Consider the following 27,426-nt stretch of genomic DNA (forward strand, 5'->3'; position numbering starts at 1 on the left):
TCTTTTAATGTTGGTGAATATCGTTTTGGAGATTCTGTTCACCTGTCTCTTGCATAGGCTCTCTGGTTTCCTAGGTGTCATATATTTCTCTTTCTTGTTTTACTCACTTGATTGGTAGAACACATCCTCCAGTAATTTTACTGAGAAAGTACATGGTAGGTAAAAGTTTTTGAGAGCTTGCATATCTGCTAATGTCTTTATTCTACCTTAACACTTGATTGCTAGCTTGGCTGGATATGGAATTCTATGTAGAAATAATTTCCCTCAGTATTTTGAAAGCGTTTGTCCCATTGTCTTCTATCTTCCAGTGTAGCTGTTGCAAAAGTTGATGTTAATTTGGTTTTTGTTCCTTTGCATGTGACCTAATTATTGTCCTCTCTCTAAAAGCTTACGGGAACTTCTTTTATTCTCAGGGGTCTGAAATTTCACAGTGCTGTCCATGATTTTGGCACTATTTTCATCCATTATGCTAGTCTTGTGGTGATCCTTTGAATTTGGAACCTCTTGTCCAAATTTACTTGGATTTTTTTTTCTTTGATTCTCTCCACACGACTTTCTCGGTTCTCTCTTTTTGGAATTCCTATTTTACATCTGTTGTTGGATATCCTGGACCAGTCCTCTAAATATCTTATCTTTCCTTTCTATTTTCTGACTGTCTTCTTGCTCTATTTTCTGGAATTTATCTTCCAGTTCTTCTATCGAGTTCCTGCCGTTATGTTTTTAATTTTGAAGAGCCTCTACCCTTTTGTGTTCTCTCAGTATTTTTTTCAATAGAATCCGGTTTCTGTTTCATGTGTTTGTTTTACTTATCCATGTGAGGATAATAATTATAAGTTTTCCTTTTTAAAATAGTTTTATCCTCCCTCCATAGTTTCTATTATCTTTCAGATTGCTTTTCCTTTTCTTCATTTTGTTCCTGTTACTCATATTTTCTTCAAAGTCTAATGATACATGTTTGTCTACTTACATTAGGAATAAGCGCTAAAAAGCTCATTGAAAGTTGCCTGGGCATATGCGGGTTTATTGACCATGTTCCTTATTATTGGGTGATTTGTCTCAATCTGTTTACTTGGGGGGATCCCCAATACCTGTATACCTTTCTTTCAGACTGTTCAGTCTGCTATCTGGTGAATAAGGAACTGGCTGCCAATGTTCTTGTAGCCAGGTGAGGGGAAAAGGCTGAGAATCTCTCATTTGGTACATACATATTCAAGTAATCTCTGCTTTTAATATGGTACTCTGCCCTCATCTGGACCTGGTATTCTCTAGTCCAAAGGCCTTCCGTTTTAGTCTTTTCAAATAAACATCAGTTCTGCTATACGGAGGAAGAGGCAGCCTCCCACTTGTGCCCAGTGGCATGGTTATCTAGAGGCTTATTGCTGCTGCTGCTGCTTCTGCTGCGGCTTTTAGGTTTTTATGCTCACTTAATTTGGGGGAGGCTAATAGCTTTTCTGACATGTAGTTAAAATACCATAAAACTGATCCATTTAAAATGTACAATTCAATAGTTTTACTGTATTCACAATGTTGTGCAACCATCACCACAATCATTTTAAGAATATTTTCATCAGTCAAAAAAAAACCCATGCCTTTTAGTAATTGCCTCCCATTTCCTCCCTCCCCTGCCCCCCAACCCTCTGCACTGACTAATCTGCTTTCTATAGATTTGCCTATTCTGAACATTTAATATAAATGAAATCAAGAAACATGTGGCCTTTTGTGTTTGGCCTTATTCACTCAGCATAATGTTTTTGAGGTTCACCCACTTTGTAGCATGTGTCAATATTTCATTCCATTTTATGGCCCAATAACATTCCATTGTATGAATGTTTCCCTTTTTATTTACTCACTCAATCATTTGATGGATATTTGGGTTGTTTCCACCACTTGTGTACAAGTTTTTGTGGGGACATGTATTTTCATCTCTCTTGGCTATACACCCGGGTGTGAAATTACTGGGTCGTATGCTAACTCTAACTTTTTAAAGAACTGTTTGTTTGCCAAAATTGCTGCACCATTTTACGTTCCTCCCAGCACCATATGAGGATACTGATTTCTCCCCACCCTCAGCAACACTTGTTAGTATCTAATTACTTCTTAACAGTCTTTCAACAACCATCTTTTTTCAAACCCCGCCTTCATCTCTCACTTTCAGAGGTCCTTGACGTCTATAATTCATTTTAGAGGGGAGAAGGTGTTCTATAACATAAATTGAGGTGTTCCCTGGCTTTTTCCTCTGCCAACTTGAAATTTGCTTTTCTGGAGTGCGCTTGGTTTGGTTTCCAGTTTCCAAATTTTGTCAACGATTTTTCCTCTCCCATCTTTGTAACGTTGGGTTTTGCCTTGTAAAAATAACTTTCCCATCATTTTAGTTGGGTTTCATGAGTGAGGAGAGCTAAATGCATCTATTGGTCCACTATCTTTAACTATAAGTTGAAAATTCAAGATTGTATATTGGATTTTATCCGTATTCAGAAGAGGGTCCTGGATCTTACATAGGTATATATCCTCCTACTCCCTTTGTGTTCTGCACTTCCTATATGCACGTTTCATCCTATCCAGCCCCTGTCTTGCCCTACAATGTTCCCAGGACCCAAAGTCATGACCCTTATATTTATAGTGGCACTGAACCAATAATCAAATGAAATATAGCACCAGTCGATGAGGGTTGTATTTTTCTTGTGATATTAAAAAAACAAAACACCTCTTCTCATGCCTAGTCTGATTTATATTCAGTATAACCTATTTCTTTTCTGGGCCTTGGCCTGTGGAGCTGAGCCTTTTGTTAATTTTCTTGGACATATTGAAGAACTTTTTAGTCATGTTCATCTATTGCTTATTTCATTCATTCATTCATTGCTTTCTAGTCATTCATTGCTTTCTCACCTTGTAATGTAAGCATTCTAGAACAACACAAATTTAGATGTTAAAACTTTTAGTCTTCAAAATTTTGGAATTTTCTACCTCTCAAATCCTTGCAATGTTTACTGTAGTTTTTCAGATATACTACCTCTAATGGCCATACCATATGTAACAGCAATTTTTCTGATAGATTTTCCTTGAAATGTTAAGAAACCTGCATGCATTGGGTCGAAATCAATGAACACTTGGCATTTTTACAGGTATATGTCTTAATTTAAATTTATTGGTAATTATATTTGAATGACAGGAATGTCAAAGAAAATTAAAACACAGACTTGGTCTGGATTCCTATTTACTCAAACCAGTGCAACGAATCACCAAATATCAGTTACTGTTAAAGGTAAGTACATTGAGCATTTGTTTCTTTCTTTACTTCTTGGGGTCAGATGTGCCAAAACCATTGAAAAGGAAGTAGCTGAGTAGAAAGCACTAGAAATAGGTGGATTCCGTGACTGGGAAGGTTGAACTTGGCAGTAGAATCAATGCAGTCTGCTCCTTCGGTTCGCTGCAACTATGCGAGTGCTGGAGGCGTAAATGTAAAGCTGAGATTATCTGGCATGTTGTTAGCTATTTAATTATCCATGCAAGTTATGTTGACATATGTATAGCGTTTACTGCAGAATTTTTACTGTTGTTAAAAAGAGCTAAACAAATATTTCATATGGTTTTGCGACTGTTATTTCATACGTCCTTCTCAATGGAAAGTGAAGATGATACATCCTTCATGTAATGTGAAAATGCTGTGTTAAGTGTAAATACAACATAGCTTGTTTTAAAATGTATTTTCACAGTGTTCTATGGCATATGCATAATGAATAAAACAAATTGTGGTATGTAGAGGACCAAAAGGTGTGTCATTGCTTTAAAAACTAATCTCTAGTGTGTCCTAATAGCTGTTGTTCTTCAGCTCCAAAAGCATTGAATGCCATTTGCTTTATACAATTTAGTCAACATGCCATTTCTTCTCCAATTTTGACATTGTTATTAAATATAGTATTAATGTGACAGCATATGAAAGAAACCACTCAAAAAAGTGACGCGATCTTTGGATTCCTCTTTGAAAGCATGTTGGCCAAAATCTTATTCATTTTCTCAAGCTATTAATATCTGCCTAATATTAATTCTCAACTTCTAATTATAGGAGCTATTAAAATGTAGCAAAGGCTGCGAAGGATCGGAACAATTAAAGGAGGCACTTGACACAGTGCTGGATTTACTGAAGTCCGTTAATGACTCTATGCATCAGATTGCAATAAATGGGTATATTGTAAGTAGATTTTAATGATTGTTGCAGTTTTAGGGGTTAAGCATGTTCATGTCCCTTTCTTCCTCTCCTGGAACCAATTGAGAAATAAGAAGAGGTAGACAAACAGAGATCCAAATGTCTGCATTTTTACTGATAATGCTAAGTGGAGAATTGGCTTCCGATCACTAGCCATATGGATTTGTGACATTCCCCTTGTCCCCAACAGCTTATCCCCAAGTCCAGACCTTGGGACATCTTGCTTGAGGGAATGTTTGGATCTTCTAAGGAGACACTTCATCCCAGAAATTCTCCTTGTCCGTAGTCCAGGATAGATATGAAAGAAAAAGATCAAATCTTTAGAGTTAGCTCCACCCAGTGGGGAAACTGGGACTGATCGATGTCATTCACCAATCAGGATTGAGGAAGAGATGGGCAGAGTTATCCTCTCTAAACCACCTGCACACGGACACAGGAAGCCAGGGCAAAGGAAGTTTCTAACTATGTGACACATGGCATGTTTTAATGTAAAAAGTTATGATGAAATTTTAAAAACTGTATAAATTATGCTTTAGAGTTTTAGTAGTTAAAGCGAATGTGGGGACAGAGTCCCAGAGAGCAGTTTCCAGGTTCTCAACCTCATGTGGAAAGGTGCTGGCTCAGTTATTAGATGCCCATCAGCTGTAATCAGATGGCCATCCTCTGTGGCTGGGTGGCCTTCAGCTGTAGCCAGTTAGCCATTAGCCACTAGTATATCTGCCATGGTACGCTAGGAGGTTGGTTGGTTGGTTGGTTAGCTGGCTGGTTGGCTAGCAGACAGAGAAGCCGATGGCAGGTTGCGGATCGTGTGGCTCCTGCTTCCTGTGTCTCCAACCCAGGCGCCAGTGAGACTATAGTGGTATGACTCCCCTATCTGTGGCTCCGTGGGTGTTCCTTTTTGGCCTCACCATGTCCTGGGTTCTCATGCGGGAGCGGAACCAGAGACCTTGCATGACAACGAAACACTATAATGTTGACCTCGGGAATCCAAATGTAGCTCTGCCTTGTGCTAATGAGTTTCAATTTTCCATCCTAGGGAAACTTAAATGATCTGGGCAAGATGGTAACGCAGGGTGCATTCAGTGTTTGGATTGGACACAAAAAAGGTGCTACAAAAATGAAGGATTTTGCAAGATTCAAACCAATGCAGCGGCATCTTTTCTTGTATGAAAAAGCGATTGTTTTTTGTAAAAGGCGTGTTGAAAACGGAGAAGGCTGTGATAGATACCCGTCCTACAGTTTTAAGCACTGTTTAAAAGTAAGACAATTTGAATTGGCACCTCACTTTGTTTAAATGAAATCTTTTTTTAACTGAGGTATAATTTACGTATAACTTTATATTAGTTTCAGGTGTACAACATAATGATTTGATGTTTGTATGTATTGTACAGTGATCACACTCAACTAAGTCTAGTTACAATCCAGTACCACACATAGTTAAACATATTTTTCATGGGATGAGAACTTTTAAGATCTACTCTCTTTGCAACTTTCAAATATACAGTACGGTGTTACTAATTACAGTCACCGTACTGTACGCTACCTCCCCGGCACTTAATTGTTTTAAAGCTGGAAGGTTGTACCCTTTGATCCCCTTCACCTGTTTCGCCCACTCCCCCTACGAAATGTTAAGTAGAAGTCTTATGTAGAAGTCAGTTAAAGCAGAATTTCTCTGCCAGAAATGAGTGAGTGAGGGCAGAGCTTTGTCTCCATCCTTTCCTCTCTCACTCCATTCTTAGGCAGTCCCCAAAGGGGCTCCCTAGTGTCCTGCAGAGCAAAGTTTAAAATACTAAGGGGCAGCCAGATACTAAGTGGTTGGAGCACTGTGCTCATAAGAGCAAGGTTCCAGTTCGATTCCCACATGGGCCAGCGAGCTGCGCCCTCTACAGCTAAGATTGTGAACAACAGCTTGACCTGGAGCTGAGCTGCTGTGAGCTGCCCTGTGTGGCCAGCGACCAGCACGAGTTGCCTTGAGTGGCTTGTGGGCGGCCGACTGGCTCAGCTGGTTAGAGTGCAGTGCTCATAACACAAAGGTCCCGGTTTGATTCCCACATGGGCCAGTGAGCTGCGTCCTCCACAACTAGACTTAGAACAACGGCTTGACTCAGAGTTGGGGAGGAGAGTAGGGAAGAATGAATGAATGAATTAGTAAATAAATAAATAAGGAGAAAGAAATAATAAGTGGCCCAGGCTCCCCCGAGCACTCTACCAGTGGTCCTGGGAGGAGGTCTTGGTCTGGGTAGCAAGGAGCCTTTATCGTACAGGAGACACAAGATGGAAAGAGTTTCTTCCTTTTCCTAGGTACAGTTTAAAAATGGATACATGCTCAGCACATCCCCACCTTCTGTTTTTCTGTCTCTCCTCCATTCCCCAGCATCTCCCTTCCTGCGTGTTCAAAGCCGTCTACCTGTGAATCCTGTCCGCACCTGTCCTGCCCTATCCTTTGAAATTTCTTTATTTCCTCCTATAACCCAAACTACCATTCTGTTCTAGTATTAGTTTGGTATCAAAATGAGACCAGTATTGTTGGAGGAAGTCACTGGCAATCCAGTGAAACTCCCAGCTGGTTTTTACATTTGACAAGAGGATCTTCCAGTTCACACAAGTCTAAATGGTGAATTTGATCTTGGGAAATAGAGAAAATGAGAAGCCTCGATTCCCCAACCTCGAGCATTTTAATCATGTTTCATGGGCCTGTTCTTTTATCTTTGTCATCACTACTGTATTTGAGAACTGATGAAATTTTCAGCAGCAGTAATCGAGGACAGGTGGTATCCTGAGATAGGCCTGAGGTGTTTGTGTCTGGAGGCTTCTCGATAAACAAGCCGCGCTGTTCCTGATGAGGTTCCTCACCAGGGTTAGGAGTTCTTCCTACTGTCCACTTTCCCTGCTTCCCTTCTGAACCCACAGAAGTGTCACCACTTCTTTACAACCCTCACTGTTTTCATAATAAGTGCCCAGTTGTTCCTTTGATATTAGTAACCCACCTCCAAGGCTCCCAAATCGCCAAGGGTCTTTTATGTCTCTAATAAACACTGGTTGACAATCAAGAATTTGTAACTGGTCTCGGACAGGGTTCAGATCTCCTGCTGTCTGTATAACTGATTTCCTTGGGAAGGTACTTGACCTTCATAGGCATGTTTGACCCAAATCCATTTGGTTCACTTTTTATTTGTGGGGTGACCTAGTTAATGCTTAATGTAGTGTTTCTGGCTTGTATTGCTTTTTCATTTTTCCTTTAATTTGTCACACTGATGGATACACCAACACAATATTTCTAGGGTACATTAGAGTAAGAAGGGACTGGAATGAGGTAATAAAGTCATGAGAATTCAAACTACAATGGTCACCATGGAAACAAGATGGGTTAGCTGCAAGAAACATTTTGATGGAAGGTAGACAGACAGGCTTGTTGGTTTACTAGATACAGGAAATAAATAATATCTGGTATCTGGAGGGGAAAAATCAGTCTTGTTTTTCTTTCCTTCCCCAGTAATTCCTAGTATTTTTTATAAAAAAGGATTAGTCAGCGATACGTGCAAGGATTTAGACCAGGATTACTAGGAAATCGATGAGGTCACTGATAGAAAAAGATTCAAGATAGGCTATTTCTTAAGCCTCCCTATGCTTACGTTCTCTTCCTTACCTATGATGAGATTCGAGATTCCAGAATTACATAATTGCTAGCATTACTAGTCAGTGTGTTAGGTAACAATTCGGGTTACTGGTTTCAAATTCCTCCCCTCGGTAGAGAGGCTCAGTGCAGATGCTTTCTATGGCTGAGCAGCTTCTCTGCCACTGTATAGACTGTTGCCTTGACTTCATCATTACAAGCTGCAATTGTACTTTCTAATGATCATGTGCTGTATTTTAAGTCGGCCACTTCTATGCTGCAAAGGGTGGTCCCTAAGGTTAGTCAGATGGAGAGATTTGAGTTGTTTAGAGTCTTCAGCCCATGCATTTATTATCAACATCTATTTTTTTAACGTAACAAGCATACACATAGTGCTTACTATGGGCTAGGAACTTTTTTTTTTTAAAGGAGGGAGCAGCTCCCAGTGGCCCAGGCGGGAATCGAACCAGCAACCTTGGTGTTATTAGCACCACGATCTAACCAACTGAGCTTCCCATTTTGAGGATGGGAAATCATAAGTTCCAGACCCTGACTAATTTGCCTAAGAGCACACAGCTAATAAGTGGTGCAGCCCAGCTTCAAACTCAGGCAGATGGCTCCAGAATCCATGCTGTCAATCAATGCCCCACACTGGGAGGCCTTGTTCTTCTTCATTCATTCTTTCATTCTTTCATTCATTCCTTTCTATTCCTATTCTCTGCACTTACCTCCTCTCTGCCTCTGTAGCAAACATTCTAATTCATTTGATGTATATCGTTTAGTTTGTGTGCTCTTGTTAAATGTATACTGATGTTCTGTGCACTTGTAGGTTTAATTTATATAAATTGTGTTCTGTTACAATTCTCATTTTCTTTATTTTTTTTAATCTCAGAAACTGTTCTCAAGGTACAGCCATGTTACTGATTTATACCTAGTATCTTGCTTCTAATGCTTCACAGCACTTAAGCCTAGCTACATATTTTTGTAATGTGATTCAATTTCGTAATAATGTGATCAATTTTTTAATAATACTAACCCAAGAAATAACTAAACTGTCCCAGAAACATAAAAGTCTTAAGATTGGTAGTTATTGGTTATAACCCCAGAGTTCTGGACCCACTGGGTGACATTTCTCAAGATAGTTAAGATCTTCACATTTCCCTCATGACAGAAAATTAGGTTAGAAGTTGGGGCCCTGAGCACTTGACACAGCGAGATAAAATGTTTTATAATAAAGAAAATGTATTCATAGCTACCAGAAATCATCAATGAAAATATGAAGGATAAGGCAGAGACCACAATTAGGGAGTAACTGTAGAATCAGCCCCATTTTATTCTATATATTATTTATTCTATAGTATATTATATAACTACTCATATAGTTGTACCTTTTACTCTGCCTCTAGGTTCTAAAACTGAGTAAAGTTCATGATACTGTGAACATCTAATAAGTAAAGTAGAAACTTTTCAATAAAACCTTCATATTTTGTTATTTGAGAAAAAAATATATATATATACATATAATCCACAAATTACATATGATCATATACCAGTGGATCACTTGTAATGAATTATTTGAAACTGAGAACAATATTCTCTGACAGATATAATGGTTAGATTTCCAGAGTAACTTGATAAAGCTCATTTAATCTATAATGATATGCTAAATGTGTGCAACGAAAAATAACAAAAACTATTGCAACTCAAATGAGGGAAAGTTTAGAAAGCAAACTCGTCTTTTTTTAAAGGGAGAATGTACAAATTTATTATTTTTTAATAAGATTTACCATTTCATTTGGTTTGTATGTCTTTTTTTTCTTTTTAAGATTTTATTGGGGAAGGGGAACAGGACTTTATTGGGGAACAGTGTGTACTTCCAGGACTTTTTTCCAAGTCAAGTCCTTTCAATCTTAGTTGTGGAGGGTGCCGTTCAGCTTCAAGTTATTGTCCTTTCAGTCTTAGTTGCAGGGGGCACAGCCCACCATCCCTTGCGGGAGTCGAACCGGCAACCTTGTGGTTGAGAGGATGCGCTCCAACCAACTGAGCCATCTGGGCTCAGTGACGGCTCAGCTCAAGGTGCTGTGTTCAATCTTAGTTGCAGGGGGCGGAGCCCACCATCCCTTGGGGGACTCGAAGAATTGAACTGGCAACCTTGTGGTTGAGAGCCCGCTGGCCCATGTGGACATTGAACCAGCAGCCTTCGGAGTTAGGAGCATGGAGCTCTAACCGCCCAGGCCGGCCCGCACACTCGTATTTTAAAAAGCTCATTGTTTGACACAAGCACTTAATACCTGTTATTTAATTCTATATCAACTTTATAAAGTAGGTATTCTTCCCATTTTATAGTTGAGGAAACTGAAGTTCAGAAAGATTAAGCAACTTGCATTAAGAGACATAGTTAGTAAGTGGTAGAGATGGAATTCCAACCCCAGCCTTTTGGACTTTACAGACCTTGTGCTTTCCATCTTATCATGCACTGAAACAAAATTAGTTTAAAGATTGAGTATGAGATTATCTTAAATCCTGATGTTTGAGCAAAAGTAGGTTAGTTAGAGTGGTTGAGTAGGAATAAAAGATATTTTGGGGGGTTGGCTGGTTAGCTCAGTTGGTTAGAGCACGGCGCTGGTAGCATCAAGGTTGCCGGTTCGATTCCCACCTGGGCCACTGTGAGCTGCACCTTCCTTAAAAAAAATAATAAAATGAAACACGATAAATAATAATTCTTTAAAAAAAGATATTTTTGGACATTCTGAAAGTAACTTCTGTCCACATTCAGGGTAGATGTCACAGGCTCTTTCATTTGTCATTCATATGTCATTTCATTTCTAAGCATAATCCCTTTTATTTTCCTTGATATGGGGACTTCACTGCCACTACTTTTAAGCTTTTCAACTCTAATTAGGGTCATTTTGGGGGCTTGTGAATGGAACACAGAGTGAGTTATTCCTTTAGATAATAAATTAGGCAGGAATTGAAAGAAAAGAGAAGGTAGAAGGGGACTAAAAGAGAAATGCGTGTACAAGGGAGTGAAATTTCTCAAAATGGAATGAACCACACTATGAGCAGCACAAGATGAAAGAAAACGGAAGAAGAGGTTGTGCTTTGCATAATCATAGGAAGGAGAAGAAAAATTCTGGTAAGGAATGGACATTGTGTATAAAAGTTTCACTGGCTGCAAGAAGACAGCACTGTCCCATGACCGATTATTTGTTTTCTTGAGAAGCTGAGAGATTAATGGAAATAGAGGGGGTCCTTGCGTGCCTGGCCGGTTTCCCCTGCCCCATGAATTGCATGTTTAAGAGTTGTAGGGCTTCTATAGAGATAATAATTTGTAAGATTAATGTACCTGGGAAATGTTTATTAAAATAAATACTTAAATTAGTTTTGGATGACCTTTTACACACACTGATGTTTGATTACTTTTACTTTTTTTAAAATTAAAGTTTATTGGGGTAACAATAGTTAGTAAAGTTACATGGGTTTCAGGTGTACAATTCTGTAATACATCATCTATATATCACATTGTGTGTTCACCACCCAGAGTCAGTTCTCCTTCCATCACCATATATTTGATCTGATTACTTTTACTTCTTTGTTTGACATAATAATTTGTTTTAAGAGTAGTATACAGTTAATTTAAAACAGAATTTAATCTTAGATGGACCACTTAGATGTTCAGATTCTTTTTCTCCCCCTTCTTCTGTCTCCTCCATCTCCCACTGCAGTTCAAGCCGTTGTTTCTCAGTCTAGTTGTATAGGACAGAGCAACCTGGCCCATGCTGGTATTGTGAGCCTTGTGGTCCCCCCGGCTAAGGCACTTGGTTGCCAGCTCACGGCAGCTCTCACCGGCTGCCGGTCGCTCATGCTGGCAGCTGGCCACTCACGGTGGCACACAGTAGCACACAGCAGCCAGCGGCAGATAACGCCAACTTCCAGCTACTCACAGCAGCCCAGGTCCAGGGAGAGCTGTTGTTCACAATCTTAGCTGTAGGGCGCAGCTCACTGGCCCATAAGGGAATCGAACCAGCGACCTCGGCTGCGTTAGGAGCACGGCGCTCCAACCACGGGAGCCACTAGGCTGGCCTAGATGTTCAGATTTATAACCTTTGTTTCAATCACTGGAGTGGATCATGTAATCTCTCCTATAAGTGCATAGTTCAATGAAAATATGTAAATAGTTCTGTGATAGAAATATTACTTCATATTTTTTGAATATGATATGAGTATTTTGCCCAAGTGAGAAATTCTATTTCATTTCAGATATGATGGGGGTAGATTTAATGTAATTTCATATTTGAAATAAAATGCTCATGAAAATTTTGACTTATATGTTGTAGATGGATGAAGTTGGACTCACTGAATATGTAAAAGGAGATAATCGCAAGTTTGAAATCTGTTATGCTGGGAAGGAAGAAGTTTATATTGTCCAGGTTGGTCATGTAAAAATTATTGTAGAAAGCATAACCTGCATTAAGATACAAAAGTTTGAATTCACAAACAAAAATAATTTTGGGTACACTACAAAAGTTCTCATTCCTTTCATGTAGGTCACTTAAATATTGTTTCGTTTTTATTTTTTGTGATGTAGTTAAACATTTTTTCAGAAGCACGTGTTTTCTTTAACTTGAGACATGTCTATGGTGCTGTGTAGGGCTTTAAGTTTTTCTAACTACACTAGGAGATTTATCAACAATAACTGATAGCCAAGAGCTTGGCAGGTGCTTCTCTGTCCCCATGAAGATTCTGCAGTTCCAGATTTATAACAGTTCTGAGTTCTTCTTGGGCTCAGCATTCAGAGAGTACCAGAATACGAGACATGGCGATGTGATGATTCAGATTTGATCATGGTTAAAGCCCTGACCAGATGTGCTGTAAGGTCTAACCTGTTAAGGGTATGGGAGGCAAATGAGAATATTGCAAGAGGATGTTGGCATTTCCATAATTCTTTGTGTCACAATTTGTGACAGGCAAATGTGCAGTTTTTCTGTTGAAAGTACCCAGAAATATGTTTTCTTTGATTGAAATATAAGACATCTTGCTATCTGTTTAACAAACTTATTTGGTAAATAATGGGAGGATATTTAAAGAACGTTGCATGCTATCATCAGTTATCAAGATTACTCTGCAATAGGGCGGCTGGATGGCTCAGTTTGTTAGAGTGCGAGCTCTCAACGACAAGGTTGCCGGTTCAATTCCCCCATGGGGTGTTGGGCTGCACGCCCTGCAACTAAAGATTGAAAATGGCAACTGGACTTGGAGCTGAGCTGTGCCCTCCAGAACTAGATTGAAGGACAATGACTTGGAGCTGATGAGCCCTGGAGAAGCACACTGTTTCCCAATATTCCTGAATAAAAAATGAAAAAAGATTGCTCTGCAATAGATTATGTTTTCAGAATTAAACATAAAATATTTATACCTGAGGTGCCAAAAAAGCGTATACACATGACTTGTATTTGCCTTTTGTTGTCAGTATATATTGTGTGTTACAATTTGAATACAGTTTTTTCCTTTCTGAAAATGTGTATAAATTTTTTTTGGCGCCCTCTATTTTTAAAAGAACCCTCCTACAAAGAAAAAGATAAGTGAGAGTTTATTTCACATTTTCTGTGACCATTATTTAAGGGCAATTTCCAAAACGGTTTGACTATTATTTCATATAATTTGATGGCTACTTATTTGCTTCTTAGAAATTTTAAAAATCAAAATGTTACAGTTTGAATGTGGTGGTTTAGGATTCATGTTCAAGTTCATGTTTGATATACTGAATTATATTGGTTTTATTATAAAGCGTCCTTTTTAAAAGGAAACATGTCTCCTTCTTCCCCCTTTTTAAAATCTTTAGGCTCCGACTATAGATGTGAAGATGATATGGTTAAAAGAAATAAGAAGTATTTTGTTGAAGCAACAAGAACTTATGACAAGTAAATTTAAGCATGCATTCTTCAGAACAAGAAATCCAGTAATAGCTCATTGAGTCAGATTTTGTGATAACTTTAACAGGGAATGGGGCTGACATTTACTTTATACTATTTATAATGAAAGGGTTTGTTAAACTAATTAGTAGGAGATCAGGATTCACGGGGTTGTTTAAACAATTTTGGCAAATGAACTTTACACTAGAAAATGAACTCTAGTGCTTGAGAAGCCATTGTGAAGTAATATAGCAAACTGAATGAGTTAACTGCTTAGGAGAAGTCATCAGTGCTTGGTCATGTTGCAGTGGGGGTGGTTTTAGTAGTCAACTCGACTTTCTTGAATAAAATAGTACATTATTTAGTCCTTTTCCATGTTCCAAGTTCAGACTGGCTTTCCGTTTGGTTATTTCCGGTCTCATTAGGTTAACTCTAATGAGAATGGGGCATATGTGTGTGTGTGTGTGTGGGTGTGTGTATGCACATGTGCACGCATCATTGGTCTTCAAGGAAGGAAGAAGTATGGCTTCTGAATGATGCTTATCTAAGCTTTCTTTTACTCCACAGTTAAACAGCAAGCACAGTTTAATCAGTTAACTGAACAGGATCATCTTTCTTCTCAGCGGAATGATGTGTAAGTAATTATTGTTTAAGAACTATCACTCCTGCAATCTTCTGTTTTCCCTGTGAAACCCGAAACAGTGTAATTAAAGCATCGCAGACAAAAACTACCTGCCCTGTTAGCAATAACTCATCAAATTCCATAACCACATCATTTTCTCTGTTGTATCCTTGTACTTGGACCGATAGTCCTTAATGGTTAATACCATTGTTCCCCATGTGTTAAAAGTAATACGATAGTTTGTTTGGGCTACACACAATTACAAATGCTTTGTTCTCAGTATACCCTGAGGGGAGTTGGCCTGTAAGCTAACTGTAAAAGTGGCTGTACTCATAGCTTTCTCTTCAACATATTTTTGGTCACCTTCGTCTGATTGGAGAAAGAGAGTTGTAAGAATGATAAAGGACTGGCACCCTCTCCTGACCAATGATTTGTGGTCCCTTGATGAAGACCACTTGCTGGTGACTTGGTCTCTCTTTCTATGTAGATAGGAAGTATGGATCCCGGGAAGGCAACTGTGCCTGGACACGACCACGAGGTCTTTGATGAAGGAAGCGATCCAAAAGGGTAGCACTGACGATAGTGCTGGTTTAGAGATGTGGTCCTTGTATTTTACCCTTAGGATTAGAAGGTGGAGTTGCCACAGAACATTTGCAGATATGCAGAAAGAATCCCCACACTGATCCCAAAGCCTCGGCACACAAATTCACCATGCACCATCTACATGATGTAGGGATCATTGAATGACTTATTAAAAATACTCTTTTTCTCTTTGCTGCACATCACCTTTCAGAAGTAGCTACCGTGGTTCCCTGAAAATAAGACCTAGCTGGACAATCAGCTCTAATGTGTCTTTTGGAGCAAAAATTAGTATAAGACTGGGTCTAATATTATATGAGACCGGGTCTTACATAATATAAGACCGGGTAGAATAGAATAGAATAGAATAGAATAGAATAGAATAGAAGATTACCAGGTCTTATATTAATTTTTGCTCCAAAAGACGCATTAGAGCTGATTGTCCAGCTAGGTCTTATTTTCGTGGAAACACGGTAAAATCAGGTCCAAAGTATGTCAGTTCATCTGGGGCTTTAGGAGAAGCATTTAAAAGTCACAGTAGAAGTCTTTATTTTCCAAGGTTCACAATACTCATAATCTTTTGTCATTTATTAAGTCTTTAGATTTCATGCTGTAATTGACTTCATAGTAGCTGACACAACTCAACAGTATTAATCAGATTAGGGTTTCATCATCATTCATATACAACTCATTTAATTCACTAAGGTTCAAAGTTCATAGAGCAGCAGGAATTTTTTTGTTGTTTCTATTTTTCCAACATTATTAAGTTATAGTTGACAATTAAAATTGTATACATTTAAAGAGTCCAACTTGGTAATTTAATACACACACACATTGTGAAATATTCACCACAGTCAGGCTAATTAACATATCCATCGCCAGACATAATTATCCTTTTGAGTATGGTGAGAACACTTAAAATCTACCTCTTAGCAAATTTCAAATCTGCAATACTTTATGATTTTAAAGACTACACCTGCCTTGGGTCAAGAGAGAGTCATTTTCTTCCCTGCACATTAAAGAGAGACCCTGCTGACTTGGATCCTAGTATTTAAGCTTCTGTATATTAAGAACTATTATCACACAGACTTAAATAAGGGGGAATTCAGCTCTGCTTGAAAGGATTCTCAGTATGTTCTTAACAGATGGTATCAGTGGAAGAAATGCCATTTTTAATTTCTTGTTCCTCTTGGACTGGACAAAAGCTTACTTATTTTTACATATGTATTATTTCAGGAGGCAAAAGGGAGCTTTTATAGGCGCTGAGGAAACTGGATCAGAGCACGCCAGTGCTGTGGTGCAGGTCCATGAGGCAATTGTATCAGTTCAGGCAGAAGCAAATGCAGGTATGTGTCAAGGTCACCTGAAGGTAAGTTTCATGGCTGTGCACATTCTTTCTCCCATTGTTCATTTGGAAAATATACCCATCTGTCATTTTTGTATAAAGACAACAAAATTAGCACATTTTTATAGGGCCTGTTTGCCTGGTATATGCAAGACACTGGTGGGCACTGCAGAGCAGTGGTTGTCAAAGTGCGGTCCCTGGACCAGTAGCGTCAGCGTCACCTGGGAACTTGTTAGGGAGGCCAGTTCTCTGGCTCTGCCCTGGGCCTTCTGAATCAGAAACTCTGGGATTGAGACCCAGCCATCTGTGATTTAGTAAGTTGAGTCTTCCCTGGTGCATTTTCAAGTTCGGGAAGCCGTGCTACGCAGGATACAGAGATGAATGAAACACATAACTTGGCTTCAAGGAATGCATGCTTCACTCACCATAGGTTTGATGACTAGAGAAGAGTCATTTATAGCCGGAATCGTTTTTAATGCAAATTGTACCATTTAATCTGGTTTCGAACAATTTCCTTAATTCAACAAACAGAACACAGCCTGTGTGCCAGGAATCGTGCAAAACTCTGGGTATATAGCCTAATTAAGACACACTCAGCTGCCATCCCCATGAAGCGAGGAGGATAGAAAGATAATTCAATAGGCAATTAAAGTGAAATGTGGTATAAGTGTTATGACAGGGAAGTCCAAGGTGCTGCAAAAGCATCCAGCAGGGTCACCTAAACAACTCTGGGATCAACAGCATAGCCTTCCCTGGAGAAACACCCAACAGAGTGCCAGATGCCAGTACTTAAATATGATGGTCTTTCCTCTGGAAGTTTTCTCCTACTTGAGGAGAAACAGGTGATGATAACCTTGCTCAACTTTCAGTTATCCATGTAAAGGTCACTCAGCTCATCTGTGCTATGGCCCCCAGAGGAGTCAGGAGGGAGCCTAGTACCAGTGCCTTCATTTGACAGATAAGGAAACAAAGTCAGAGAAAGTTGACATAACTTTTCCAAGGTTACACAAACAGTTTATTGTTTAGTGTGGCCAAGTTGAAATTCTCTTGATTTTAATTCTCTGCCTACATTAGATTGTTTAATTCATATCAGTTCAGTATATTTTAATTAAGCACCTCTTACATGCAAGGCTCTTATGAAACATACGATGTATAACACATGGTCTCTGCCTAATAAGAGAGATAATTCAAAATAATAATATTAGGTTGGTGCAAAAATAATTGCAAAAACTGCAATTACTTTTGCACCAACCTAATGTAGAGTGAAAACAAACGCTATTTGAATGGATCAATAAAAGTGCTATAGAAAAACTTTTTGAAAGGGATGATTTTCTGTCAGAAGGGGTAAATATTGTCTAGAATGTTATATAACTTACTATTTTAATAACTCTCCCACCCACCCCAACTTGAAACCATCCTAAAAAGTAAAAGAAGTATATGACATACCAGGCCCTTGCTGAAATATCAGCAATTCTAAAATGGTGCAGTCGAATTGGAGATTTTATTATAAGAAGCTACTATCAGACCACTGAAGGTTATAGCCTTGAGTATTACAATTAGTTTTACTTGTCTCCTTGTGGCGGACCAGCACCATTAAGTAACTGCCACCCTCCATGTTTTTCTTATAGTTTGGACTGCAGAAATCTCTGAAGGGTCTGAGCAATGGTCAAAGAACTATTTCTACTCTTCCTATGTTGACAACGAAGAAGAAGAAAGACCCCTAATGGTTAGTAATGACATATTAAAATAAATGCATAGAAACTCTTGAGGCAGTTTTACTGATACAATAGGTGATGTATATTGAGGCAATCTTTTGTCAGTATCGTTGGAGTCCTTAGGTGTATTCTGAGGCCAAAAGATTTGAAATGAGTCTTATTATGAACACTCAGTACGCACTTCTCTCTGGAAGTGGAACTTGTTTGCGCTACATGTGGAGTTCCTACTGAAGCCGATGAGATGAAGAGTTAATCATTCCAATTCTCTACACATTGACCAATTTTGTCTTTAATTGAGCCTCAGCACTGCGTTTTCAATCGAGGCATGTGAAATAAAAATCAGAGAACAAAGGAGAGTCAAATATACTTTAAAAATCAGTTTAGATTCCAGATTGGAAAATGTAGGAAATGAACATTACACATTAAAAACCCTTTAATAACATCTGGGGAATATATTTTAGTGGACTCTCAAAAGATGTGCTGATGATACCAGATCTCAGCATAGTAGAGCAAGGAGTCACCCCATATAACTAAAGGAGGTTGTTTTAGGGTAAAAGTAAGCATTTTATAAAAGAAATAGTTTCATGATGTTGTTAGAAAACTAGTGGATTATTAGAGGGAAGTTAGCGCCCTTTAGGGTAGATCTCCAATTTTCTGAAGTCACCAGCTTGGAGGGTAGTGGACTGCTCCCCTGAAGAGTGGGGCTATTCAGGGGAACAAAATCAATTTGGCAGTTCTAATAGTGGGGTAAGGGAATAAGGGGATGGATAACCACACAGCTGCAGAGCATCGACTCGAATGCTTTCTTTAAGAAAGTACCAGAATGGGGCAGCTGGTTAGCTCAGTTGGTTAGAGCGCGATGCTCGTAACAACAGGATTGCTGGTTCGATTTCCACATGGATCAGTGTGAGCTGCGCCCTCCACAACTAGATTGAAACAACTACATGACTGAAACTGATGGGTCCTGGAAAAACACACTTAAAATAAATAAAAGTTTAAAAAAAGAAAAGAAAGGACCAGCATGGTACTCGGGTACTTAACACCGTCATGGCGGGTGTGCTGAAGAAGACCACTGGCCTTGTGGTATTGGCTGTATATGTGAAAGTCCACACGAGAGGCTAAGAATATTGTGCACAATGATCCTTGATGTTCATGAGCAAATCCCTAAAAATACAGCATATAGAAAGTATACAGAACAGATTATAAATGAGAAGCTGAGTATAGTTAAAGCGGAAACAGATGGTAAAAAAAATTAGAAGACCAACTTTAGGATAGCCAAATAGAAGAGGTGATTCTTCAGGCTGAAAATGAACTAAGTCTGACAAGAAAAATGATACGGTGGAAACCATGGGAGCCTTTAGTGGAAGAGCTTTCTGCCAACGAATGGAAATGGCCAATATAATCATCATTAAATGACTTGTGTGTTGACAAGAACTGATGTAATTAAGTGTTCTGTTATATCAAAAAAAAAACGCAATAAAAGAAAGTGACAAAATGTTCTTTCTACTAATGATACAATGACCATAAACTTGTATGGAAGTTTATAGTTTAGAAGATGATTTCACATTTAATATTCATAATATTAGCGAGATGAAGGGCAGGCTTTATTATCTGCAGTCGACAGAGGAGGAAACTGAGGCTCAGATCTGGTAAGAAATTTGTCCAGAGTTAATGGTGTAGACTGGCAGGGTTCAAACTTTTTAATGTAGTAACCCTCTACATTCTTAAAAATTATCAAGCACCCCAAAGAGCTCTTGTTTACATCTATTGATATTTACTATATTATAAACAAACTGAGGAATATAAAATTATTCATTATTTAAAAATATTAATAAACCCATTATAATTTCATATGAATAACATTTTTATTTAAAATTTACATTTTTCAAGACAAAATACTTAGGGAGAAGAGTGGCATTTTAGATATTTTTTCAAGTCTCTACCTGGTTTTTCATTCAGTCTGTTCTGCTATCACACATCAGGTAACCTCTAGAAAATTCCACTGTATACTTGTGAGAGAATGAGAGTGAAAAGGCAGGTAATGTCTTTATGTAAGCTTGACCTTGCAGACCCTTGAAAGGATGTCGGGAACACCCAAAAGTCTTCCATTCGTATTGGCTGAGGATGGTAGTTGTTCAGATGTGAGTGAAAAGTCAGGGGAAGCCAGTCTGGGTTTAAACGTTTGCTGTAGATGTTCAGTGAGGGGGATTGTCAGGAACTGACCAAGTCTTCAGTAAGCATTTTCCCAACCATGGTGTCAGAAAATAAAGCAAATATGCAAAGCTGATGAATCCTTTAATCACAGGGGAGGGGAATGTAGGACAACCTATCAGTTTTCCTCTCTCCTCCCAATAATTCCCCAAGGTGTCTTACTAAGAAAAATGTACAAAAGAACAATTCAGTGCATACAAAAGAGAAAAAAGAAAGAAAAGAGAGACTCCCACTCCAAGCCCCCCCCCCAAAAAAAAAACAGATTTCAATGAGCTGCTCTTTTAGCCTCACTTTATCAATCAAAAAGTCAGGAAAAATGGGTGCTGATTCCTGAGCAGAGGCCCATGTGGAAGATGGCTCTCCTATTTTAATAAAGCTGCTATGTTAGCTGGGCAGTAGTTCTTTCTTGCCTGTTCTTCAGCCCATCTGAGAAAAGTACTGGCTCAAAAGATGTTCAGCCCAAGTGATGCGAATATTGTTTTCAGTTTAATTCTTATGAGTGTACAAAGAATCGGCATCACATCATTTTTTCTTTTATTGAAAATGTTTTTTAAAGAATGGCACGCTTACTTTGAAATCATGTATTCAGTGTGTAAGATATTATACTGGAAAAATTCTCATCTCCGAATACTTTGGGACATGAAATGTATTCCCTCTCCATCTACTTTGTAACCAAATGTAATCAGTATGCCGTGGATTGTTTAGCTTATTAATGAATCCAGTTAAAATTACAGCTGCAAAAAAATAAGGCCAAGTAAAGCACAACATTACAATCTAATCTGCTTTTATTGGACTCAGAGCTTCTGTACCCACTAGTTTTACTGGTGCAAAACAGGATAAAGCCCAGAAGTCCTTTTGTGGACATTAGTTAATACTTGTTCAGCCCTATTGCTTTTTGTATGTGCTGGGATAAATTTTTCATGAGAGTAGTTTACAAATAACAATATTGAAAAATTATTTTCATGGTTTTTTTTCTGGATTTATGCTTATAATTCATGTAACTTAAATTAGTTGTGCTCTATTACTTTCTGTGTAGTTCATGCTGTAATTCTCTTTTTGCAAATACAAGTGAGTTCTTTAGGTTCGATAAACACGTTCTGCTTCTTTTCCCCATCACAAACTGCTTCATGTTTGTTTGTTCTTGCAAAGCTGCTGCAGCTGCCACATTTGCCATTGAAGTAGCCTGTGAATTCTTTATGTCTCAGAACATGCACTTGTGCAAAGTAGTTTTGCTGTTCAATTTATAATGTAATTTCTCAAAACCACCTTACAGTCTCCAGGCAAATATAAAGCCCTAGCAGATTGCAGGAAGAGAGGCTCAGAAGACCTCCTGATTAGAAATGGAGATGTCATTCAGCTTCTCCATGAGGATGCTGAGGGTCGATGGTAGGTGTGTTCTCCATGCCTGTGACGGCATCCGCCTGGGGCACTTGGATATCTAATCAATGTTCTGCTTTACTTGTATCTTTGTTATACAGTCTCAGGAAGCAGAAATATCACATTTCTTATCAGTGTTTCATTTTCATTGCTTCAGCCATGCCTATCTAGCTCACTGAAAGGAATGTTAACCTTTGGTGAGTGAAAAAATGCTTTGAAAGAATGAAATGCTATGTGTCTGCATGCTCTCTTGTGGTTTGGTTGACCTGTGGCTGAGACGTTCCAGCTGATACATATGGCTTTGTAATGGCCACAGATCACCTTACATGTGGTAATTTGTCATTCATTAAATCATCACATCTTTAATGAATGCCTACTACATGCTGGGGACCATGCTTTGCTCCATTACGACATAGCCACACTTCTCTTTATCATTTCAAATATTGACTTTGCAGCCTTATTCTATCCTTTTGCATTGACTTCATATAGCCCCAATTGCAAAGATGGTTCTGCCAAATATGCTGTTTAATTTTAGAGAGCCCAGAGCAGGAAGGAAATATTGTTTGGAAGAAGACTGAATGAAGCTTCCATAAATCTTGGAAATTTTATATGAAATAATCCTGTCTTCACTGTGTCAATATTTTTAACCAAAATGCTGCACTGATGGTGTACTCTGACCCTAAAGGTCACGAGGGTGAAAAGTAATGATGTATCATTACAGTAATAACCATTTTTGCTAGTAACCTAAGTCCTTTGTAGGTTACTCAAAGGACTCAAGAACAATGTCGTGAAGGTCTTTGAATACATGCAATAGCTTTGTGAAAATGTGAGCAGCAATGCAATGTCTTTGGTGTTTTTCCAGGATTTTACCATTGTTGGCTACTAATTCATTTATTATTTAGGTTGGTGAAAAATCTAAACAGAAGAAAAGAAGGCCTGATTCCAGGAAACAGTTTGCAGATTATAATCGGTGACTATAGGTTTCGGAATACCAAAGTTACAGGTATAATATGAACAGACTGTATACTACTTGTTTAAAGGCTAAAATTATTAAAGCTTTACCAAATATGCAATTGGCATAGGGTAAGAACTTCTTTGCGCTCAGAAATGAAGCTGCAAAGCGTATTATGTTAGCTAGGATTTAATTTTTTCCTTTAAAAGTTTTGAGTTAATGAAGAAAGATTTTTTAAAATTTTCCCTACAAGGTTGATAGGTTTGAAAGAGAGTTTCAGATACTGTGGTGTCTTATAAGAGATCCTTCAGAACGAAATACCGATGATAGGCTTTTAAGGTACCAGCCTTACTATCCAAGAATGCTTTACCAGTGTGTTTTCACTTAGTTCTCAGAGCATGTTATTTCCTTATGGTAGGTTTCTGCAACATACGCACGTGCACAGACACACACACACACACACACACACACACTTCTTTGTGTCTGTGCCCAAGACTTAATGTGTGACGGTAGTATGAAGCAATGAAAACTACCCTAATATTCCTTTCTATTAAGCCAAACCTTTGTACGTAAAATTTCTGTATGCAAACTAGTATTATTGTGAGATTTTTGCCCTAAGTGATAATGAGCTGTCTATAAAAAGGCAGCACACACACAAAAAAGAGAACAGGTTTGTTTGTGAACAAGATTACCATTATATGTACATATTTCCTTTGACTTTCTAGTTTTGGACTTGTATTTAAATTTTAGGTAATGGTACACTGTGTTTAGATGAATCTAATAGACTGGGAGTAACTTGTTTGGTTTTAAATTTTATTTATGACATGAAGCATAATCTAAGGGTGATAGGGCTCAATATAAATATTGGGTCCCATGGGAACCCCACAAATAGAGTCATTTCCTGTTTGTTTGTTTGTTTTGGTACTCTAAATCTGGGTCACCTTTCAAAGGTTTTCTGTTCTAATTGTCAAATTATTTAGAAAACTATTGAAATTATTTAGAAAGTTATTGAATTCCTAAATTATTTAGATAATTAGTAATCAGAAGAATCTGATATATTGCCAACCTGAACTGATTGCCATTTATTTAAAATCTACACCCAACATCTACAGAACGTACCATTATTTTTAAGTATACGTGGAGCATTCACCAAGATAGATCATATGCTAGGTTATAAAATAAGGCTCAATAAATTTCAGGAGATTGGAATCATAAAATATCAAAAGATATTATATTAGAAATCAATAATCCCTAAATATTCGGATATGAAATGATACACATCTAAACAACACATGGGGCAAAGAAGAAAGCACAAGAGAAATTATAATTATTTCAAGTTGAGTGAAAATGCAACATATCAAAATTTGTGGATGCAGCTAAAGGGGGAGGGAAATGTATAACTTTAAATACTTGTATTACATACTTAAAAATCATTGTAAGTCACAATATTAACATAATGAAGGGGAAAATTATGTAATCGTTTCAATAGATGAAGAAAGGTACTTGACAAAACTCCATACTCATTCATGATAAAACCTCTCACCAAACTAAGAATAAGAGGAATTTCCTTAATCTGCTAATGTGCACTTAGGAAAAACCACAGCTAACATCATACTTAATGGTGAAATGTTGAAAGCTTTTCCCCTAAGATTGGGAACAAGCCAAGGATATTCACTCTCACCATTTCTATTCAACATTTATACTGGAAATCCTAGCCAGTGCCATAACTCACAATAAAGAGATAAAAAAACAAAAAGATTAGAAAAGAAGCAACACTGTCATGCTTAGCAGATATGTGTATTTACAAAACCATTAGGAATCTATACATAAAAAATGCCTTACTGGAAGTAATAAGTGAATTTTATAAGGCCAAAGTATACGAACTCATTATACAAAATAAATTGTAATGCTATATCCTAGCACCAAAAAAATTGAAACAATGAAATTTCAGAAAACAACATTCACATTGGTAATACAAAACAAAATAAATAGAAATAAATCGAACAACATGTCTAAGACTTCTCTACCGACAACGACGAGTCATTGCTGAGATACATTTAAGATGATTGAATAAAGGGAGAGATATACCATGTTCAAGGATTGGAAATCTCAAAGTTGTTAAATTGATCTATAGACTTAATACAATCAAAATCTCAGCAGGCCCTTTTGAAAGAAAAAAAGGAAAGACAAGTTCATTGTAAAATGTGTATGGAAAGGCAAAGAATCTAGAACAGAAGAATCTCAAAACTTTGGAGGACTAACATACCTGAGTTCAAGACCCTCTAAGGCTACAGTAGTGAATATAGTGTGGTGTAGAAAAAAGGAGATTTCAGAAATAGACCCACATATACATAATCAACTAACATTCAATCAGGGTGTCAAGTCAAACGAACAAAAGGAAGGTTCTTTAAACGGATGGTGCTGGAGCAATTGGGTATCCATACGGAAAAAGAAATGAACCTCCATCCTGTACAAAAATTAATCTGAGTTGGATCACAGACATAAACATAAAAGTTAGAATCATAAAGCTTCTAAAAGCAAACACGGGATAATGTCTTCATGACTTTGAGTGGTTAACAATTTCTTATACAGGGCAGAAAAAGCACTAACCAGAAAAGAGTATCAGACGAATACAAAGAAACAGTGCACATGCTAAACTGAGCACTTTACAATGTTAAAAATGTATACCTGTTAGAATAGGACAAAGTCTAAGGTATTAACATTTTGAATACTTTCAAAAGCCAATTATGTAGTTGTAATGAGTCACATTTTCCCCCAAATTAACTGATTCCATCTTGTACATTATTATTAGTGTTAGAAATCATAGCATAGACGACATTTTTGGCCTTAAAAGTCACTTGAGTATTAACATCATTCTTCATTATTTTGTAGATGCTGCTCTGAGTAACACAAGGAAACTAAGTTCCCCTTGAATTAAAGGAGAATGAATAGACTTGTAAAAATAAGATTTCCTTTGGAGTTGTGAACTAGATTATATTTCTTAGACATGTACAGATAAACAGCACAAGAGTCAGGATGATCCTATGCTGCCCATGACATTCCCAGAATTTCCTCAGGACTGAGATGGACTTCGTCATTCACAGATTGTCTTATTCTTGCAAAGAAGCCATCTTGACACCTTCCATTCCCCGCAGCTGAAAATTGCAGTGCTATTTTGTTTCCAAGTAGGATTTTTCATGGCATGCATTCAGATTCCATCTAAAAAACTGGAAATCAATTATTTTGAACATTTACAGGTAAAAAGCTTTACCTGTATCTCTGTTGGTAACTTTTCGGTAACAAAACAAAAATCCAAAGAGAGATGAGAGATAATCAGAGATTTTTAAAAACCCTTTTGTTAACTGATAGTTTGTTTAATTCTGTTATCTGTGTGACTATAATATACCAAAGGGATATGTTCTGAAGGACCTCTTTTGCACTTTGTCTGGTATTTAGGGTTTTTTGAGCTGTCTTACAGTTTTTAAAAGATCCAAAGCTAAAACGCCTGTAGTTAGAATGTGTTGAAGTTTACATTTTGTGCATTGAAATTTAGATACACATGTCACAGCTTTAAGTTAAATATTCATATTTGCACAAGCGGTGTTCCTGTAACAAAGCTCTACTTTCCAGTGTCTTTACTTGCTTTTGAATTTTTTGGAAAAATCTGTTCTAGTACAGGTTTTTTTAAGTTATGTTTCTTCCTAAGGTTTTCCTTTGATAATATATGTGTGGCTCTCTTTCTTTGAAGTGTATAAACAGTCTGATCACTTGTTTTAGAGCACAGGACCCGTTGTTGCATGCAGTATTGAATTTATGCTTGGAGCATTTCATATCATGGACCACGAAAGATTGTGGTTTGAAATTGCTGCCTTTTGAATCGTGGATTGTGGGTTTTACTTTCAAGTTGGCATATTAGGTGCATGTTTTTTTGATGAATGGTTTTACAATAATAAATACAATAATTGTAATACATAAACATTTTATCTTTCAAATAGGTTTGTGTATCGTATCGAGATCATAGTTTATGTCACTGGTACCGTTTGATGTGACAATTTGTATGCCATACTCGTTGTATTTTATTCAAAGATACCTGCAAATTATAAATCTTCTAATGTACAATGGCTGGAATTTGTGATGGTTGATTTATAACTCACTCATGAACGTGTCCATTTATTTGATATTTCACTTAATTAATGCTTCTGCAACAACAACAACAAAATGAAATTAAAATTCATTTCTCTTGTGTGCTGATCCTGTGGTTAGAAACCAGAATTAGGAGGTAAAATTTTTGAATAATGATGCCCTTCTGCACAAAATGTTTTAATTTCATGGTATTAAACTAGGGATTTTAATCATTTAAGACAATACTGAATTTGACGGATTCAAACATACAGTTATAATCTTTTAATGTTTTAATCACTGTACAACGGATGCTATATTTGTATACGTATTTGTATATGTAACTGCACTGTATTCATTTTATTGGGCTATAAATGTGTTACTATAAAACATAGGAATAATTTCCCTTTAAGTCTTGAAATTTTAATTACATTGTAAATGTACTTACAATGTAAATGTACTTGCATTAATTCCACATTAAAAATATCCAACCTTAAATTTATTCACATTTTTTTTTAGCTTAGTACGGTATCAATCATACATTGAAAACTCCTTTCCTCTCATGTATCAGTGATACTCTGAAGGCACCACAAGTATTTTAAGTTAAATGTTTAACTTCAGCCTTACTTCATGATTCTCTCAGAGAGACAGACACAGAGATAGACATATGTGACCAGAACTAGGGTAAACTGTTCTGCAGAAAAAGTTTCTTCATCCAAATCTGTAGGATAGCGATAAATGAGGTTTCAAGGGTTAGATAGCCATGTTTAAGAGTAG

General features: G+C 37.5%; 1 protein-coding gene and 1 pseudogene across 8 annotated transcripts in view; both read left to right on the forward strand.

Moving 5' to 3' along the window:
• The window catches only part of MCF2 (MCF.2 cell line derived transforming sequence), a 109,550-nt gene extending 82,406 nt beyond the window's left edge, over nucleotides 1-27,144 (forward strand). For 3 of the 7 annotated variants that reach the window (XM_081041900.1, XM_081041895.1, XM_081041896.1), the window contains 11 exons: nucleotides 3,170-3,262; nucleotides 4,064-4,189; nucleotides 5,241-5,462; nucleotides 12,155-12,247; nucleotides 13,660-13,738; nucleotides 14,297-14,363; nucleotides 16,167-16,276; nucleotides 17,904-18,001; nucleotides 21,475-21,587; nucleotides 22,481-22,581; nucleotides 25,423-27,144. In XM_081041900.1, the coding sequence (XP_080898026.1) occupies nucleotides 3,170-3,262; nucleotides 4,064-4,189; nucleotides 5,241-5,462; nucleotides 12,155-12,247; nucleotides 13,660-13,738; nucleotides 14,297-14,363; nucleotides 16,167-16,276; nucleotides 17,904-18,001; nucleotides 21,475-21,587; nucleotides 22,481-22,581; nucleotides 25,423-25,463 (1,143 nt within the window). In that variant the 3' untranslated portion in view covers nucleotides 25,464-27,144. Of the gene's footprint in view, nucleotides 1-3,169; nucleotides 3,263-4,063; nucleotides 4,190-5,240; nucleotides 5,463-12,154; nucleotides 12,248-13,659; nucleotides 13,739-14,296; nucleotides 14,364-16,166; nucleotides 16,277-17,903; nucleotides 18,002-21,474; nucleotides 21,592-21,735; nucleotides 21,776-22,480; nucleotides 22,582-25,422 lie in introns of those variants that run through there. The other 4 variants (XR_013992907.1, XM_081041897.1, XM_081041899.1 and 1 more) reach the window with 4 other exon arrangements.
• Nucleotides 18,145-20,267, forward strand: LOC308494286 (NADH dehydrogenase [ubiquinone] 1 alpha subcomplex subunit 5-like; annotated as a pseudogene). The gene has a single exon. The product of its transcript is annotated as an NADH dehydrogenase [ubiquinone] 1 alpha subcomplex subunit 5-like (transcript).
• Nucleotides 27,145-27,426: the final 282 nt, after the last annotated feature.

The sequence above is a fragment of the Rhinolophus hipposideros genome (assembly GCF_964194185.1).
Source record: "Rhinolophus hipposideros genome assembly, chromosome: X".
Taxonomy (NCBI): Eukaryota; Metazoa; Chordata; class Mammalia; order Chiroptera; family Rhinolophidae; genus Rhinolophus; species Rhinolophus hipposideros.